Source organism: Grampus griseus (genome assembly GCF_964374135.1).
Source record: "Grampus griseus genome assembly, chromosome: 9".
In the NCBI taxonomy this organism is placed as follows: Eukaryota; Metazoa; Chordata; class Mammalia; order Artiodactyla; family Delphinidae; genus Grampus; species Grampus griseus.
Window position 1 is genome coordinate 17,830,590 of NC_139003.1, and position 16,650 is coordinate 17,847,239.

Genomic DNA, 16,650 nt, shown 5'->3' on the forward strand with positions numbered 1-16,650 from the left:
GAGAGGTGGAATTAGGATGACAATATTGGTGGCAAGGAGACCACTTAGAAATCTCAAGTGCTTCTGATAAATAAGCACTGAAAAGAATGATGGTAGTTAAGGTGGAGACAAAAGGGATTACGTGGTAAAATCAGTTGGATTCAGTGGCTATCTAGATATGAATGGTGGAAGTGAAAGAAGAAAAAAGATAACTATTAGGTTTCTAGCTTGGGTAGTTATGTAGATAGTACTGCTACCAAAGTTACAGTGAATACAGAAGGAACAGCATTCAATGTGGGATTAGATGAATTTGAATTTGGCTATAAGGGACATTTAAGTGAAGACATAAACAGATAAAGAAGCTGAAGCTTTGACAAGAGGTCAGATATAGGATATGTATTTATATATTGTATATATGTATAAGGTATATACACGTGTATATAGTACAACAATATGACCTAATCAAGATCAAGTTCATGAAAGGCTGAATCTAAGAAGACTTAGTTTAACAAGAATAAATTTAAGGCTCAGTACACTGGACCAAGATATCAAACCAAAATTGAAGAAGTAGAGAATGGAGGAGACATAAGTTAGCAGTGGCACTATGAAAATAAAACTTTATAGGTTTGAGTATTTGTAAATCCAATATGTCAATATTTTAGGATAATTTTCAAAAAAACATATGTAATCTTAGACTGCATTAATGGAAATCTGGTATCTAGAAAGAAGCAAATGAGAATGATAATTTATTGTATACAGTCAGGCTTCCATATCAATGGGTTCTGCATCTGTGGATTCAACCAACTGTGGATCAAAAATAGTAGGAAAAAAATTCCAAGAAGTTCCAAAAAGCAAATCTTGAATTTTCTGTGCCCTGGCAACTATTTACATAGCATTTACATTGTACAGGTATTATAAGTAATCTAGCGATACTGAAGGATATGCATAGGTTATATGCAAATACTGCGCCATTTTATATAAGGGACTTGAGCATCCTCAGATTTTGCTATCCGTGGGGTTCCTGGAACCAGTCCCCCACAGATACCAAGGAATGGCTGTCCTAGTTAGATGACATCTGCAATACTGTGTTCAGTTTCATTCAAGCTTGAATAGTGATAGAAAACAGTAAAATATAATAGTAAAGGGAATCATATTATGGATGGCTGAAAGAAATGGAAGGAAAGTGTCAGGGAAATGATAGCTTTAAAAAAATATTTATGGTCTGTCATGTGGAAGAGGCATTATATTTGTTCTTATTATTTCAAGGAGAATTAGGGAAAATGAGAAATGTTTACCTTTAAGGTCTTTTCATTCTTTTTTGCTTTGTATTATTAAAGAGGTGAATTAAATTTACAGGGACATATGTTTTTAACTCAACATAAAAAGAACATTGCTCTCTAACAATGGAACGAAGTGACTACAATTTGGTAAACTACTTGTCACCAAGTGTAGTCAATCAAAAGTTGGATGCGCCTGGGTCCTGTCATCAGTAGGAGGTGAGAGTAGGGTGCTCTCAGGGTTTCTCTCTGCTTTGAGATTCAATGAGATGGGAATGAAAAGATTAGACAATGAGATGAATAATATTTTTTTGAAAATAATATTTTTCAAAATATTTTTTTTTCGACTCGGTAAAATTACAAGACATCAAGTTGACATATAAGGAAGTTCTACTGTCTTTTATATTTCTAGAGTTAGAGAGAAAAATAAAAATTTGAGATTCAGAATTTCTGGGAAGGTGAATTGTTCTTTGGCTGTCCGATTTGAAGATAATCTTCTAGTTTCTTATGTGTAAATCTTGACCAGATACATATTAACTAGCTTACATTCAGATGATAGGTGACCACACATTACTGTCTATATTCCCATCTTATTCACAAACCTTGATTAGGGAACTGTCTTCTGAAATAATCAAATGTACAGTCATCTGATATATCTGGCCTTGTATCTAGAAAAGATGGTAAAAGTTCATTAGTGTAAGCATGAAAATAGTTCATTGACTCTTTTACATTTCATATTTTTATCTTTTTCTAAATGAAAAATGCTAGCAGATAATATGTAAATAGTAGTTTAGCTCAATGAAATTAATACAAACAGTTCTCAAATCTTATATGATTTTTGTTGCATTTTTGCTATTTATAGTAAGGTCTAAAAAATGTTCATACTCTTTGGGTCAGCAGTTCCTTTTTAGGAATCTATTATAAATAAATAATTAAGAATATACACAAATAGGGAGTTAAACATCTTCATTGTTGTTTACAACAGAAAAAAATGTTTAACAATGGGGGTGGCTAAATAAAGGTTCACTAATACAATGGAATACTTTGCCACCATTTACTAACATGTAAAGAAGTTAATAATATCCTGTACTTTTAAATGAAAACGTAGGTTGCCAAAAACCCTGAAGATTAATTAATAACCTGTGATTAATTAACATTAATTAATTTCTATACACAATTAATTTCTATACACATATATAGAAAAAAGTCTAAAATAAGGATTCTAAAATGTGTTCTTTAATTTCTGACATTAAATTTAACAGAAGAATATATAAAAGTTACATATAAAAAGTGACTGATTTGCTTGGCTGATCACTATGAGAAAGAATAATTTAAAGTTCAATGAAGTAACCATCTTAATTATAATAAAATTCTCTCGTTTCCTAGGTGTGGTTCTTACTTCCATTTCTATTTTTAATTAGCCTGCTGTATCATAAACTAAGTGGATTTATGTACTTGTATATATACTTTTAATTAAGTTACCTGAAATTCTCTTTGAAAATAAGTGTGGTATAAATGTATAAAAATTAATATATACACACATAAAATCAAAGAAGTATTTTAGACAAAATTAAAATATTGTTTAAATTTTATGAATATGTTTCAAAGGACCTCAAGTAAAGATAATGAGATAAAAATTAAGAAAAAAATATACCAGAAATGTTAGAGATTCAGAGATTTATGTTAGACTTAGCAGATTCCTACAGAAGCAAATGAATAATCCAAAATTTAATTTCTCTCCTGGCTCATCACAAAAGGACCAAGATGTTTTTTAAAACATAAAATCCCTATATTCTGTTTTGGGAAAAATCTTTCAAATCGGCGATATCTCTCAAGTACAGGGACCACTCAATCCAACCCTCCAGTCTAACTGACCACTCCCTTCTCTGTGCTCCCTTACCCTGTGCAGACTATAGGCATTGCACCTGTAACACCGCGCTTAACTTGTTTGTCTCCTCCTATTAAAAGATGAGTTCCTGGGAATAAGAAATGGTAAAGTATATAGTCTTAACATCCCTAGCACAAAGCACGGTGATAACCTCAAAGCTGTAGCACAAAAAAGTGTTTGTTGAGGAAATGAATTAATTGTTTGTCAGAGGGTAAAAGCAGAACATTCCCTGTCACATCAGAATTTGATTCTTGTGTCTTTGAACTAAATTTCCTTTTTCACAAACCTAATGGAACACAGAACCAGAAGGAAGGCAGTACTATATTATAAACATGCAAATGACGTATATTTTATATGATTTATCGTAATTTTCAACATTTCTCATTTTATCCTCATAGATTTAGAATGGACAAAAATAATCTTTTAAATCAGAGCCTTTTACTGTCTTTCGCCAACACTACTTTTCTTCTACAACAATGATAGAAGAAAGTATTAATATTGTATTTTGGCATTAAAGGGAGTTTAAAAAATTTTTTACTTCATATAGAACTTATTTATGATGAGAAAGGGACAAAAATATATGCTTATAATCTCACTTAATGAGAAGAATAAAGATGTAGCAAGATAAGTGTGAAATGAGTGAGACTATATAAAACTGTATGAAAAGGAATAAGCAATTACAAAACTATGTTTATATAGAAAAGTTGAAAAAGTATTGTCTTGTAGCTTGTAAAAAAGTTCAGAGTAAGAAAGATCATACACATGACATTGCTGTCTACCTTGAGAGGAGATACTTGCCAATGTGACCCAGTTGGATTAAAAGAGACACAAAACACCGCAGAATTATGACTGCTAATCTTGAGTAGTCTACAAATCATTATGTGATTGTGAAAACATTTTAAATGATTCCCAGCTTTTGTTTCTGCATCTGTGCTATGTGGATATTAGAAAGAATTTACCAAAAGGGCCTGAGAAAAGAACTGAAAACATTTTGCCAAGATGTAATGCATACCAACTCATGATAAAAAGTAGACTATGAAATAGTTAAAAGCTAAAATCCTTTTTAGATAAAATTGAATGGCAGCAAAAAAAAAAAAAATTGACATAATCAGGATAAAAATGGGAGGAAACTGTAAAAATCAAAACTTGATTGTTAAAGGGAGAGAGCAAAGGAAATATTCTAGAAAAAATTACACAAAGTTAAAAGTAGCAATATTATATAATCATTATAAAGAATTTGGAGAGACAAGGGGTGAAATTAGGCTGAAAAAAATTCACTTGTAATAAGACTTGATTCAATGAACTCTTTTTTTTTTTTTTTTCCTGCGGTACGCGGGCCTCCCACTGCCGTGGCCCCCTCCCGTTGCGGAGCACAGGCTCAGCGGCCATGGCTCACGGGCCCAGCCGCTCCGCAGCATGCGGGATCCTCCCGGACCAGGGCACGAACCCATGTCCCCTTCATCGGCAGGCAGACCCTCAACCACTGCGCCACCAGGGAAGCCCATTCAACGAACTCTTGATGTCATTTTTTAGCCCTCTTCCTTTGATTGAAATAATGCTATGAACCATAATAAACTATTATATTTATCTCATAGAAAATCACCAGGCCAGTGTCCTTATGAATGTGATCTATAAATTCTAATCACAGTAATCTATAATTATTTGTTTTTGCTTAAAGTCTGCAAAATGAATTATTGAAAGTGTCCTGGTAGGAAATAAAGTTAACTAAAATACTCTAATATTTTTTTAGGGATATACTGATAACAAGCAATCATTTAAAGTAAGAAATAGTTCAAGAGCATGAACTTAAGTTGACCTCAGGCATTAACCTCAGTTAAGATGATACTGTTCACTCTTTCTGCCAAAGATTATTAGTAAATAATAAAGGAGGAAAAGAGAAAAAATTTCAGAAGTTCTTGGGAAATTAGATTCCGTTAATTCAATCCACATTTAGCAGATGACAGTGTATTTGGTGCTCAGTATCTGCTGAATGAACTTGTGACTGCTAACTTTAAATTTCCCACTGGATCACTGTTATTAAACTCCAGAAACATCTGAGTAGAAATCTTCTAAGTCTGGTACTCAGGTCTTCAACTTCTGGGCTCTCTGCAGGTAACAGATGCTTGAAAGATTGATTGATTGGCTCCAAGGATGATTTTTTGGATCGCATCAACTAGGGATGTTGTCCTTCGTCTGTGTTTGTCAGGCTTATTTTCCAACTAGACAATTCTGTTGAACTCTGGGTACTAATCTTTCCCTGCTACCCCTTCCATACCTTCTGGAGCTATTTATTGTTATGTATGTATTTGTTTCTTTAGTGACTGGCTGGTGTATTTTAGCGAAGTCCATTACCCCCTGAAGTGTTAAACCTCTAATTTGCTCCCTGACGGGTGCAGACTTGGTTGTGCCCCACTCTCTCTGGGAAGGCAGTGGTTTTGGCAGGGTTGTCTTTGACACCTTCCCTGATCACACACCCCGCTGTTAAATTCCACTAATTTCTGGCTAATAGATCTATTGTTTTCAACAGTGCCCTGGGGCATAAATTGCCCTACAGACTAATCCAATCAAATTTGGGCTCCAAAGGAACAGTTTCCTAGGTCAGGGTTTCAGATTTGTTCTGATGCCACCTCAGACTCCTCCCAGCTGTTCCCCTCCCTACAGTTCTCTCTGGTGAACTAGCCAGCCTACAAGTTTAGCCTGTTTCTCCAATGGATCTACCAATCTTCTCCGAATTGCCTTTTACTCTACTTCTACTGTTTCTGAGAATGCTGTTAAGCTTGAATTTCTCCAGGATCTGTTGCAAATTAAGTCATTTATTTTGGGAAGACATTAGGAGCTACCTGTTTTACCTGGTTCCCCTGACCAAGGAAAAATATTTGGTCTGTTGTGTCATTTAGCATCTCTGCTGCCTTACTGATTTTCTGTCTAGAAGATCTGTCCATTGATGTCAGTGGGGTGTTAAAGTCTCCTACTATTATTGTATTCCTGTCAATCTCTTCCTTTATGTCTGCTGCTATTTATGTATTTAGGTGCTCCTATATTGGGTACATTTATGTTATCAAGTGTAATATCCTCTTGTATTGCTCCTTTTATCATTATATAATGTCCTTCTCTGTCTTTATGTTTTAAAGACTACTTTGTTTTAAAGTCTACTTTGTCAGATACGAGTATTGCTACCCCTGCTTTCTTATTGTTTTCATTTGCATGAAATATCCTTTTCCATCCCCTCACTTTCAACCTGTGTGTCTTTTGCCCTAAAGTGAGTCTTGTAGGCAGCATATTGTACTTGTGGGCCGCATATTGTAGGTTCTTGATTTTTTTATCCAATCTGCCACTCTGTGTCTTTTGATGAGAATTTAGTCCATTGACATTTAAAGTAATTATTGATAGGTATGTACTTATTGCCATTTTAAGCCTTTTTTTCCAGTTTTTGTACTTCTCCGTTCATTTCTTTTTTGTTTTCCCTTTTGTGGTTTGATGGATTTCTTTTGTATTATGCTTGAGTTCCTTTCTTTTGGGTTTCTGTGACTCTACTGTACCTTTTTGATGTTTGGTTACCCTGGTTTTCAAGTATGTTAACCATATCTACTTGCTTTAGACTGATAGTCATACAAGTTCAAACACATTCTAAAAGATCTTCATTATTATACTCCCATTCCCTACATTTTGTGATTTTGATGTCCTATTTTACATCCTTATCCTTTTACTGTTAATTGTAGTTTTAATCATTTTTACAATTTTTTGGATTGTTTTTTAATCTATGTACTGACTTAAGTGATCTTCAATCCTTTTATGTATTTGCCTTTCCTATTGTGATTTTCCCTTTCCTATAGATACTTGCTTCTTTTCTATCTAGAGAAGACCTTTCAATATTTCTTTTAGGTTAGGCTTAGCATTGCTGTATTCTTTTAGTTTTTGCTTGTCTGAGAAATTCTTTCTCTCTCCTCCTGGTCTAAATTATAATCTTGCTGGGTAGAGTATCCCAGGGGGCAGGGTTTTCTCTTTCAGGACTTTGAATATATCATGCCACTGCCTTCTGACCTGCACAGTTTCTGCGGAGAAATACGCTGATAGTCTTATGGGGGTTGCCTTGTAACTGACTGCTTTTCTCTATCTGCCTTTAGAATCCTCTCTTTATCTTTTGCCATTTTAATTCCAATATGTCTTGGTGTGGGTCTGTTTGTGTTCATCTTCTTTGGGACCATCTGTGCTTCCTGTACCTGGATATCCGTTTCCTTCTTTAGATTACATTTTCGATCCCCTTCTCTCTTTCTTCTCCTTCTGGAACCAATATCATGTGTAGGTTGGCATGCTTTATGTTATCCCATAGATCTCGTATATGGCTTTCACTTTTCTGTTTTCATTTGTCTTTCTGTCTGCTGTTCTGACTGATTTCCATTATTGTGTCTTCCAGATCAGTTGTTCATTCTTCTGTGGCACTTAGTTTGCTATTCATTGCTTGTAGATTGGTTTTTATCTTGGCAATTGACTTGTCTAATTTTGATGGGTTCCTTTTTATAGTTTCTAGATCCTTGTTACAGTGATCTGCCTTTCTGTTGATAATCCTTCTTATTTCCTTTAGCATTTTTATTAACTCCTGTTTGAACTCAGGGTGTAATAGACCACTGAGGTCTGTTTCATGATTTGTTTATTCAGGGGATATCTCTTATTTTTTTAATTGGGAACAGTTCCTCTCCTTCTTTTTCATTTTACTTAACTTTCTCTGTCTCTGAATTTAGGAGAAACAGCTACTGTTGTCTTGAAGGGGTGCTTTTATGTGAGAGTGTCCCTGTATAGAATGTGTGAGTTCAATATTTTTGGTGTGAGGGCTAGTTTTGGTATGGATGCTAGCCACATCTTTCCTCAGAGTATGCTGGCCATTATCCCCTTGATAGGGGATGGGATTGGTGGTGTGTTGTCCAGAGCCTGCACTGGATTTTGGGTGGGGCCTCCTCTTTGCTCTGTGGCTGTCAGAGCCTTGCTGGGGGTGGGGTCTGCTCCCCGGTTGTTGGAGTAGAAGCCCTGAAAGTTGGGCTCAGTAAGACTCTGTTGCCCTTAAGTATGTGCTCTGTTGCAAAAGGTGAGTGCCGAAGCAAGTGAGGCCCATGTAGTCATAGCAGACCTATGTGCCACCACTGAAGGCATCCACAGTTCTTCCCAGAAGCAGCCCAAGGTCTTGTCCGTTTCTCTGTTGTGTTTATCCCAGACCTAGTGCTAGGCTGGTGCTGGGAGCTGGGGTGTTGTGGCTGCAGGAATTGAGGTCATTGTGCTGCTGCCTGGGGCTGCTCTCCCAGGACCTGTCCACCCACAATCCAGCTCCAAGCTGGGGTGTGAGGTGGGAAGAACCAGAGCACTCTCACAGGGAAAGGAACCACTGTGTATTCCTCCCCAGGGGCTGTCTGCCAGAGACATGCGATTCTGTGATGCCACGTGGTATGTATGCCAATGAAGTCCGCTGCCACCGTACCTGTGTCCCACCGTGCATGTGCTGATGATGGGCTCCAATGGCAGACTTGTGCTCTGCAGTGCAGGTACTGACAATGGGCTCTGAGGTTTGGCCTGGGCCACACCCCAGACGCTCTGGGCTGTCTCTGTGCAGCTAGATTGAGTTCACTCCCAGGGCACACAAACCCGAGATTCAGTGCCTAGCCACTGCACATACTAGCTGCCCCACCTGGCATGTGCTTCAGGCTGGGAAGTGTGATGAAGTGGCAGCCATCAGCTCTAGTCTCTTTCTGCCCTGACTGATAGCAAGCCAGCACATGTACACGGCTTGAGATCAGAGTCCAGGCCCCTCCAGTCCCTCTGTATGTCCTGGTGGAGTTCCTAGCAGTCATGGGGTTCCCAGGGTGAGGGCCTGCCTGTGTGGACCCTCCCTCCTTCACAGATACCTCCCAGGGGCGTCTTGTGTCTTGATGCCTTTTTTTTCCCATCGTACCCAATGACATGGGGATGTTTCTTGCAGCTTTGGTTGTATGAGAGATCTTTTGCCAGTTTCCAGTTAGTTTGCTGTGAGAACTGTGCCACATGTAGATGTGTTTTTGAGGGAAAGTGAGCTCCACATCCTCCTACTCTGCCATCTTAATGCACTTATGCAAAATTTCTGATGTGTCTCTGGAGCTGAGAGTGGGGACAGTGGCACTCTTCTCTCAGTGGTACCCCACTTTAGGAGCTAAGATGTAGGTGGAAGGAGGGCAGGAGCCTCAGGTCTTCTCTATTTGCCTCTTCCAGTGTGGAACCAACACCTCACAATCCAAGACGGGTGATTAGGACCAAAATATTTTCAGTGATGTAGCACACAAAGTGTGGAGCCTTCTTTTCAAGAGTGGGGTCTGCGTAGAAAGAAGGGAGCCCCCACCTCCTGACTGCACTTACCTGGAACTTCACTTCAACAGCAGGCAGCTGGAGACAGGATAAGAAATGTGCAAGCCCTGCCCTTCCTGGGAAGATAGCCCTCTGGCTGGCATCTGTGGGGAAAGCGGACCCTGTGTCCTTGGCTGCACTCTCCTGGAGTAGAGTATCATTGAGCTGGAATCTGGGGGGCAGGGTGTGCAGAGTCTTGATTCAAATACCCCAGGCTCTCACTGGTTTCCTTTTGGTTGTTTTTTTGTTTGTACCCAATTTTAGTAGATTTTCCCGAACAGATGATTTTTCATTTGCTGTATGCCCTTAGGACCATTTCCAGAAACTTTAAATTTTTGTTTTTTTAAAAAAATAATTTTCTCTGATTTTTGCTGGTGAGTGGGTTTGCAGAGATCCTCATGCTATCATGATGGAAGGCAATCTCTCAGTACCATCTATTTTATACTCTTGTTTTCCCATTAATTTTTCTTAGTTTTAATTTATTTCTTCTTGCTCTCCTGGATACATCTTTGTAAGATGCCTCAAATACTTTTCCAAGTAAGGTAAGTATAAGTGAAATTTAAATATAGCACCGTAATAAGACCCACCTCTCATCTGTCAAGATTCTTTTGTATTTTTATAAACAGTAAATAATATGAGCAAAATTTTAATCATTAATTTTACCTGGGGAAAAATCATGACGTCTTCCTGGGTATAAGAGGAAATAATTTGCCATTTTTGTTTTTTTTCCAACGACTGTTAACAACCATATCAATGAACATTTACCTCTTGCTCTTCTCTGATGGCTTGCTGTGGTAGAGTTTCTTTCCTTCTTTGTTTTCAGATGTTTTTTCTTGTTTTTTATCTAGGTAAGAGAATCATATTTAAAATCATTATTTAATCAATATATCAAAGATAGTATGTATGTATGCAGACATAAAACTATCTTAAGACTTCCACTTCTAGGAAGATGAAGTACTCGTCCTCTTCTTTCCACTAAGTACAACTAATACCCTGGGTATTACAGACCAAATACACACAAGAGGCTCTAAAAGGTGGAAAGAAGAAGGCAGATGATGAGGGACTTCAGCAGCGGAAGAGGAGCATGATAGTGAGTAGTTTCATGTGTTTTCTTTTTGCCTCATGCATACCAGCCTTAGAGCTGGAGAAGTCAGCAACCCACAAATGCCAAGGAGTAAAGAAATAATGCCTGAAAACGTCCCAAATTTGATGAAAGACAGGAAGGTAAATATCAAAGAAGCTCAGTGAACTCCAAGTAAGATGAAATTTAAAAACCCACAGTAAGTCACATAAACTTTCAAAGTCAAAGAGAGACTTTTGACAGCATTAAGAGAGAAGCAAATTATTACATGCAAGGGATCCTCAATAAGATCATTACCAGATTTCTCATCAGAAACTTTGGAAGCCAGAACACAGTGCAAAATAGGGAAGAAACCCAAAAAACAGCAGAACTGTCCTTCAAAAGTTAGGTAGGAATTAAAGACATTTCCAGATGAACAAAAGCTGAGGGAGTTTGTGACCATTTGACATGCCTTGAAAGAAATGCCCAAGGGATTTCTGCAAGGTGAAATGATAGTAAATTGAAGCTGTAGAGAAAAATAAAGGTCTCAGTGAAGTTAAATACACGGGAAATTATAAAAGCTAGTAAGTACTATTGTAACAATAGTTTCAAACTGAATTTTTTGTTGTCTACATGATTTAAGAGAAAAACATTTAAAGAAAAAATAGCATTTATTAGTGTAAAATTAGTATTAGACTACTGTCACTTTGGTCTGTAACTCTAAACCTTATTTATTACATAATTTAAGAGACTAATACACTTAAAGAATTATTAGTTTATGTTTTTGGGCCCACAACATATAACTACGTAATTTGGTGACATATACAACTGAAAGCCTGGGAGTGCAGCTGTAAAGGAACAGAGTTTTTGTATGTTTTGAAGTTAAGCTGTATCAAATTAGAGTGTTATAACTTCAGGATATTAAATGTAATCCCCCTGGTGACAACAAAGAAACGCCTATAGAATATACACAAAAGGAAGTAAGAAAGGAATTTAAACATTTCACCACAAAAAATCAACTAAACACAAAAGAAGACAGGAATGCAGGAAATGACGGACAAAAATACTCTAAGGCATATAGAAAACAGCACAGAGACAGGAGTCTCTTTTTATCAGTAATTATTTTCATTGTAAATGGATTAAACTTTCCAATCAGAAGACAGACACTGTCAGAATGGATAAAAAACACACGATCCAACTATATTCAGTCTATAAAAGACTCACTGAGATCCAAAGACACAAACTGGTTGAAAGTGAAAGGAAGGAAAGAGATATTCTATGCAAATAGTAACCAAAAGAGGGCAGGAGTGGCTCTATTAGACAAAATAGACTTTAAATTTAAAAATGTTACTAGAAACTACTTTAAAAAGGATATGTTAAAAGATTCAATACAGCAAGAAGACATAACAATTAATTATAAACATTTACATACCTAATGACAGACCATCAAAATGTATGAAGCAAAAACTGACCGAATTGAAGGGAGAAATAGACAGTTCTACAATATAACAGGAGACTTCAATACGCCACTTACAATAGGGAGACCAGTCAGACAGAAGGTATATAAGGAAAAAGGACTTAACACAATGAGCCATTGAAACTTAACAGACATATACAGAACACCACCCAAAAATAGAACACACATTCTTCTCAAGTGCATATATAGGACATTTTCCAGGACAGAACATATGTTAGACCACCAATTAAGTTTTAATAGATTTTAAAAGATAGATATCATACAAAGTATCTTTTCTTACCACAATGGAATAAAGTTAGAAATAACAAAAGGAAAAATAAAATGTTCAAAAAATTGTGGAAATTATACACACACTTTTAAACAGTCAATGAATCAAAGAAGTCACAAGAGAAACAAGAGAAACTAGGAAATACTTAAGAGAGTTGAATGAAAATGAAAACACAACAGAGCAAAATTTATGGGACACAGTGAAAGTAATGCTAAGGGGGAAATTTATAACTATAAACACATTCAAAAACTAAAGATCTCAAGTCAGTAACCTAACTTTAAACTTAAGGAACTAGAAAAAGAAGAAAAAATTAAATCCACAGACAGAAGAGGAAGGAAGTAATAAGGATTAGAGCAGAGATAAATGAAATAGAAAAACTAGAGAAAATCAATGAAACCAAAAGTTAATTCTTTGAAAAGATCAACAAAATTGACAAACCTTTAGCTAAATGGGCTAAGAAAAAAAGTTAAATTACTAAAATCAGAAATGAAAGTAGAGATATTACTACCAATTCTACAGAAATAGAAAGGATTATAAGAGTATTGCAAACAAGTGTATGCCAATAAATTAGATAACCTAGATGAAATGGACAAATTACTAGAAACACAGAATTTACCAAGACTATCTCATGCAGAAATAGAAAATATGAGTAGACCTATATATAACTAGTTGAGGAGATTGAATCAGTAATGAAAATTCTCCCAACCAAAAATAAAGCCCTGGACCTGACAGTTTCTTGGGTGAATTCCACCAAATATTTAAAAAACTAATGCTGATCTTTCTCAAACTTTTCCAAAAAACTGAAGAGGAAGGAACATTTCCTAACTCACTCTGTAAGGCCAGCATTACTGTGATACAAAAGCCAGAAAAAGACACTACAAGAAAATTATAGACCAATATCCCTTATGAACACTGATGCAAAAATCCTCAACAAAATAATAGCAAACCAAATTCAGCAGCATATTAAAAGGATTTACACCATGACCAAATAGGATTTATATCTGGAATGCAAGGATAGTTTTAACATATGAAAATTGATCAATGTAATACACCAAATCAATAGAATGGAGGAAAAAAACACATGACCATCTCAATTAATGCAGAAAAGGCATCTGACAAAACTCAACACCCTTTCATGATTTAAAAAAACTCAACAAACTAGGCATAGAAGGAAACTATCTCACCATAATAAAAGCCATCTATAAAAAACCTACAGCAAACATCACACTCAATGGTGAAAGACCAAAAAGCACCTCCTCTAAGATCAGGAACAAGGCTAGGGTGTCTGCTTTCATCACTTCCATTCAACATAGTATTGGAAGTTCAAGCCCTAGCAATTAAGCAAGAAGAAGAAATAAAAGGCATCCAAATTGGAAAGGAAGAAGTAAAATGATCTGTTTGCAGATGATATATTTAAAAACCCTAGAGTCCACAAAAAACCTGTTTGAACTGATACATTAATTCAGCAAAGTATCAGGATACAAACTCAACACACAAAAACAGTTGCATTTCTATAAACAAATAATGAAAGATAAGAAAGGAAATTACAAAAACAATTCCATGTATAAGAACATCAAAAAGAATAGAATAGTTAGGAATTAACCAAGGAGGTGAAAGAACTGTGTAACGGAAACTACAAAACATTGCTGAAAGAAATTAAAGAAGACATAAATAAATATAAACACATCCCTTGTTCATGGATTAGAAGACTTATTAATATTATTAAAATGCCAATACTGCCCAAAGCAATCTATGTATTCAATGCAATCCCTAGCAAAATCCCAATGATATTTTTTGCAGAAATAGAAAAATTGATTCTAAAATTTATATGGAATCTCAAGGAACTCTGAATGCCAAAATAATCTTGAAAAGGGAGAAGGAAATTAGAGGGTTCACACTTCCTGATTTCAAAACTTACTACATTTCTACAGTAATCAAGACAATGTGGTACTGGTATGAAGACAGACATATAGACTAATGGACAGAATAGAGAGCCCATGAATAAATCTTTGCATATATGGTCAAGTGATTTTTGACAAGGGTGCTAAAATATTCAACAGGGAAAGAACAGTCTTTCATCAAATCGTGCTGGGAAAACTGGATATCGAGTTGCAAAAGAATGAAGTTGGACCCTTACCTAGCACCTTATACAAAAATTAACTCAAAATTGATCAAGGGCCTAAATGTAATACTTAAAACAATAAATATCTTAGAAGAAAACATAGAGCAAAAGCTTCATGACATTGGATTTGTCAATGATATATTGGATATGACACTAAAGGCAAAGGTTTAAAAAAGAAAAATAGACAAACTGAACTTAATGACAATTTAAAAATTTTGTGCATCACAGACAGTATTCAGAGAGTAAAATGGCAAAATACAGAATGGGAGAAATATTTGCAAATCACATACCTGATAAGGGATTAATGTCCAGAATATATAAAGAACTCCTAAAACTCAACAACAACAATAAACAAACCAATTCAGAAATGGGCCAAGGACTTGAATAGACATTTCTCCAAAGAAAATATATGAATGGCCAATAGGCATATAAATAGATGCTCAATATCACTAACCATTAGGGCAATGCAAATCAAAGCCACAGTGAGATATCACCTCACACCTGTTAGAATGGCCATTATTTAAAAAAAAAAAAAAAAAAACCCAGAAAATAACAAGTGCTGTCAAGCATGTAGAAAAATCAGAGCCTGTGTGCACTGTTGATGGGAATGTAAAATGGTATAGCTGCTGTGAAAAACAGTATGGAGGTTCCTCAAAAAATTAAAAGTAGAATTACCATATGATCCAGCAATTTCATTTTAGAAGAGAATGAAAAGCAAGAGAATGAAAAGCAACGTCTTGAAGAGACATCTGTACAATCATGTACATGGCAGCATTATTCAATTCAATAGCTAAAATGTGAAAGCAACCCTGGTGTCCATTGATGGAAGAATGGATTAGCAAAATGTGGTATAGACGTACAATAGAATATTATTCAGCCTCATAAAGGAAAGAAATTCTGAAATATGCTACAACATGGATGAACCTTGAGGACATTATGCTAGATGAAATAAACCAATCACAAAAAGACAAATACTGTATGACTCTACTTACATGAGGTACTTAGTGTAGTCAAAATCATGAAGAAAGAAAGTATACAGTGGTTTCCAAGGGCCAGGGGGGCAGAGAATGGGGAGTTATTAATGGGTATAGAATTTCAGTTTTTGAAGATGACAAGAGTTATGGGATGGTGGTGATGGTTGTACAACAATGTGAATGTACTTAATACCACTGAAGTGTACACTTAAAAATGGCTAAGATGGTAAATGTTATGTGTATTTTTACTACAATAAAAGAATCAAACTCTATGTTTTTGAGGGGGCTACTGGAAAAGAGGGTATCTACCAGACTTACAGTTGTGAGAATGTGAGGCTGGAATTCCATTTCGCCAGCAAGAGAGGAGAGTTTGAGAATGGAACCAACCCAGAAGAGGCAGAAATGACATTAAAATGGGGAAAAAACTTCGAATCCTAGTGATATCCTTTGAGCCCCTTATTTAAGCCATGGCTAAAGCCAGTGTCATCCCTAGACTTTTTCCCTTACTAAGCCAACCAATTCCCCTTTCAGCTAAGCCTTTTTTTTTTTTTAAATTTGCGGTACGTGGGCCTCTCACTGTTGTGGCCTCTCCCGTTGCGGAGCACAGGCTCCGGATGTGCAGGCTCAGCAGCCATGGCTCACAGGCCCAGCCGCTCCGCGGCATGTGGGATCTTCCCGGACCGGGGCATGAACCCGTGTCCCCTGCATCGGCAGGTGGACTCTCAACCACTGCGCCACCAGGAGACCCCAGCTAAGCCATTTTTTTTGAAGAGTTTTTTGTTCCTTGCAATGGATGGAGTCCTGATACATACCTTCAGAACATGATTTAGTAGGAAGAGAAGAAAACAGTCCCCATGTCAGTAAGTGGAAGCTCCATCTTCAGTTGCTCAGGCCTAGAATTCTGGAGACCTCTAGCTCTCCTTTTTATTGTTCAAACTCACACCCAAGCCATCAGCAAATTCTCTAGACTCTGTCAGATATATCTAAAATCTGATCACTTCTCATCCTCTCTACGGCTACCACCTTGGTCCAGCCACCACTTTTTCTTGCCTGGATAACTGCAGTAGCCCCTTAAATGGTCTCCCCTTGTGGTTCATCATTCTACTCTCAAAACAACACCCAAAGTGACCTTGCTGACACTTAAAGCACATCATGTCACTCCTCTGACCAAAACTCTCCAGACTCACTTAGAGTAAAAAGTGAAGTCCTAAGCCAGGTTTTACATGATTTGTCCCCCTCAAC

The 16,650-nt window shown here is 36.6% G+C and overlaps 1 protein-coding gene across 1 annotated transcript in view; it reads right to left on the bottom strand.

Moving 5' to 3' along the window:
* AGBL3 (AGBL carboxypeptidase 3) overlaps positions 1 to 16,650 on the bottom strand; it is a 90,791-nt gene that overhangs the window by 15,694 nt on the left and 58,447 nt on the right. Inside the window, 2 exon segments of the mRNA XM_082661410.1 lie at positions 1,859 to 1,924; positions 10,273 to 10,351. Of these exon segments, the coding sequence (XP_082517536.1) occupies positions 1,859 to 1,924; positions 10,273 to 10,351 (145 nt within the window).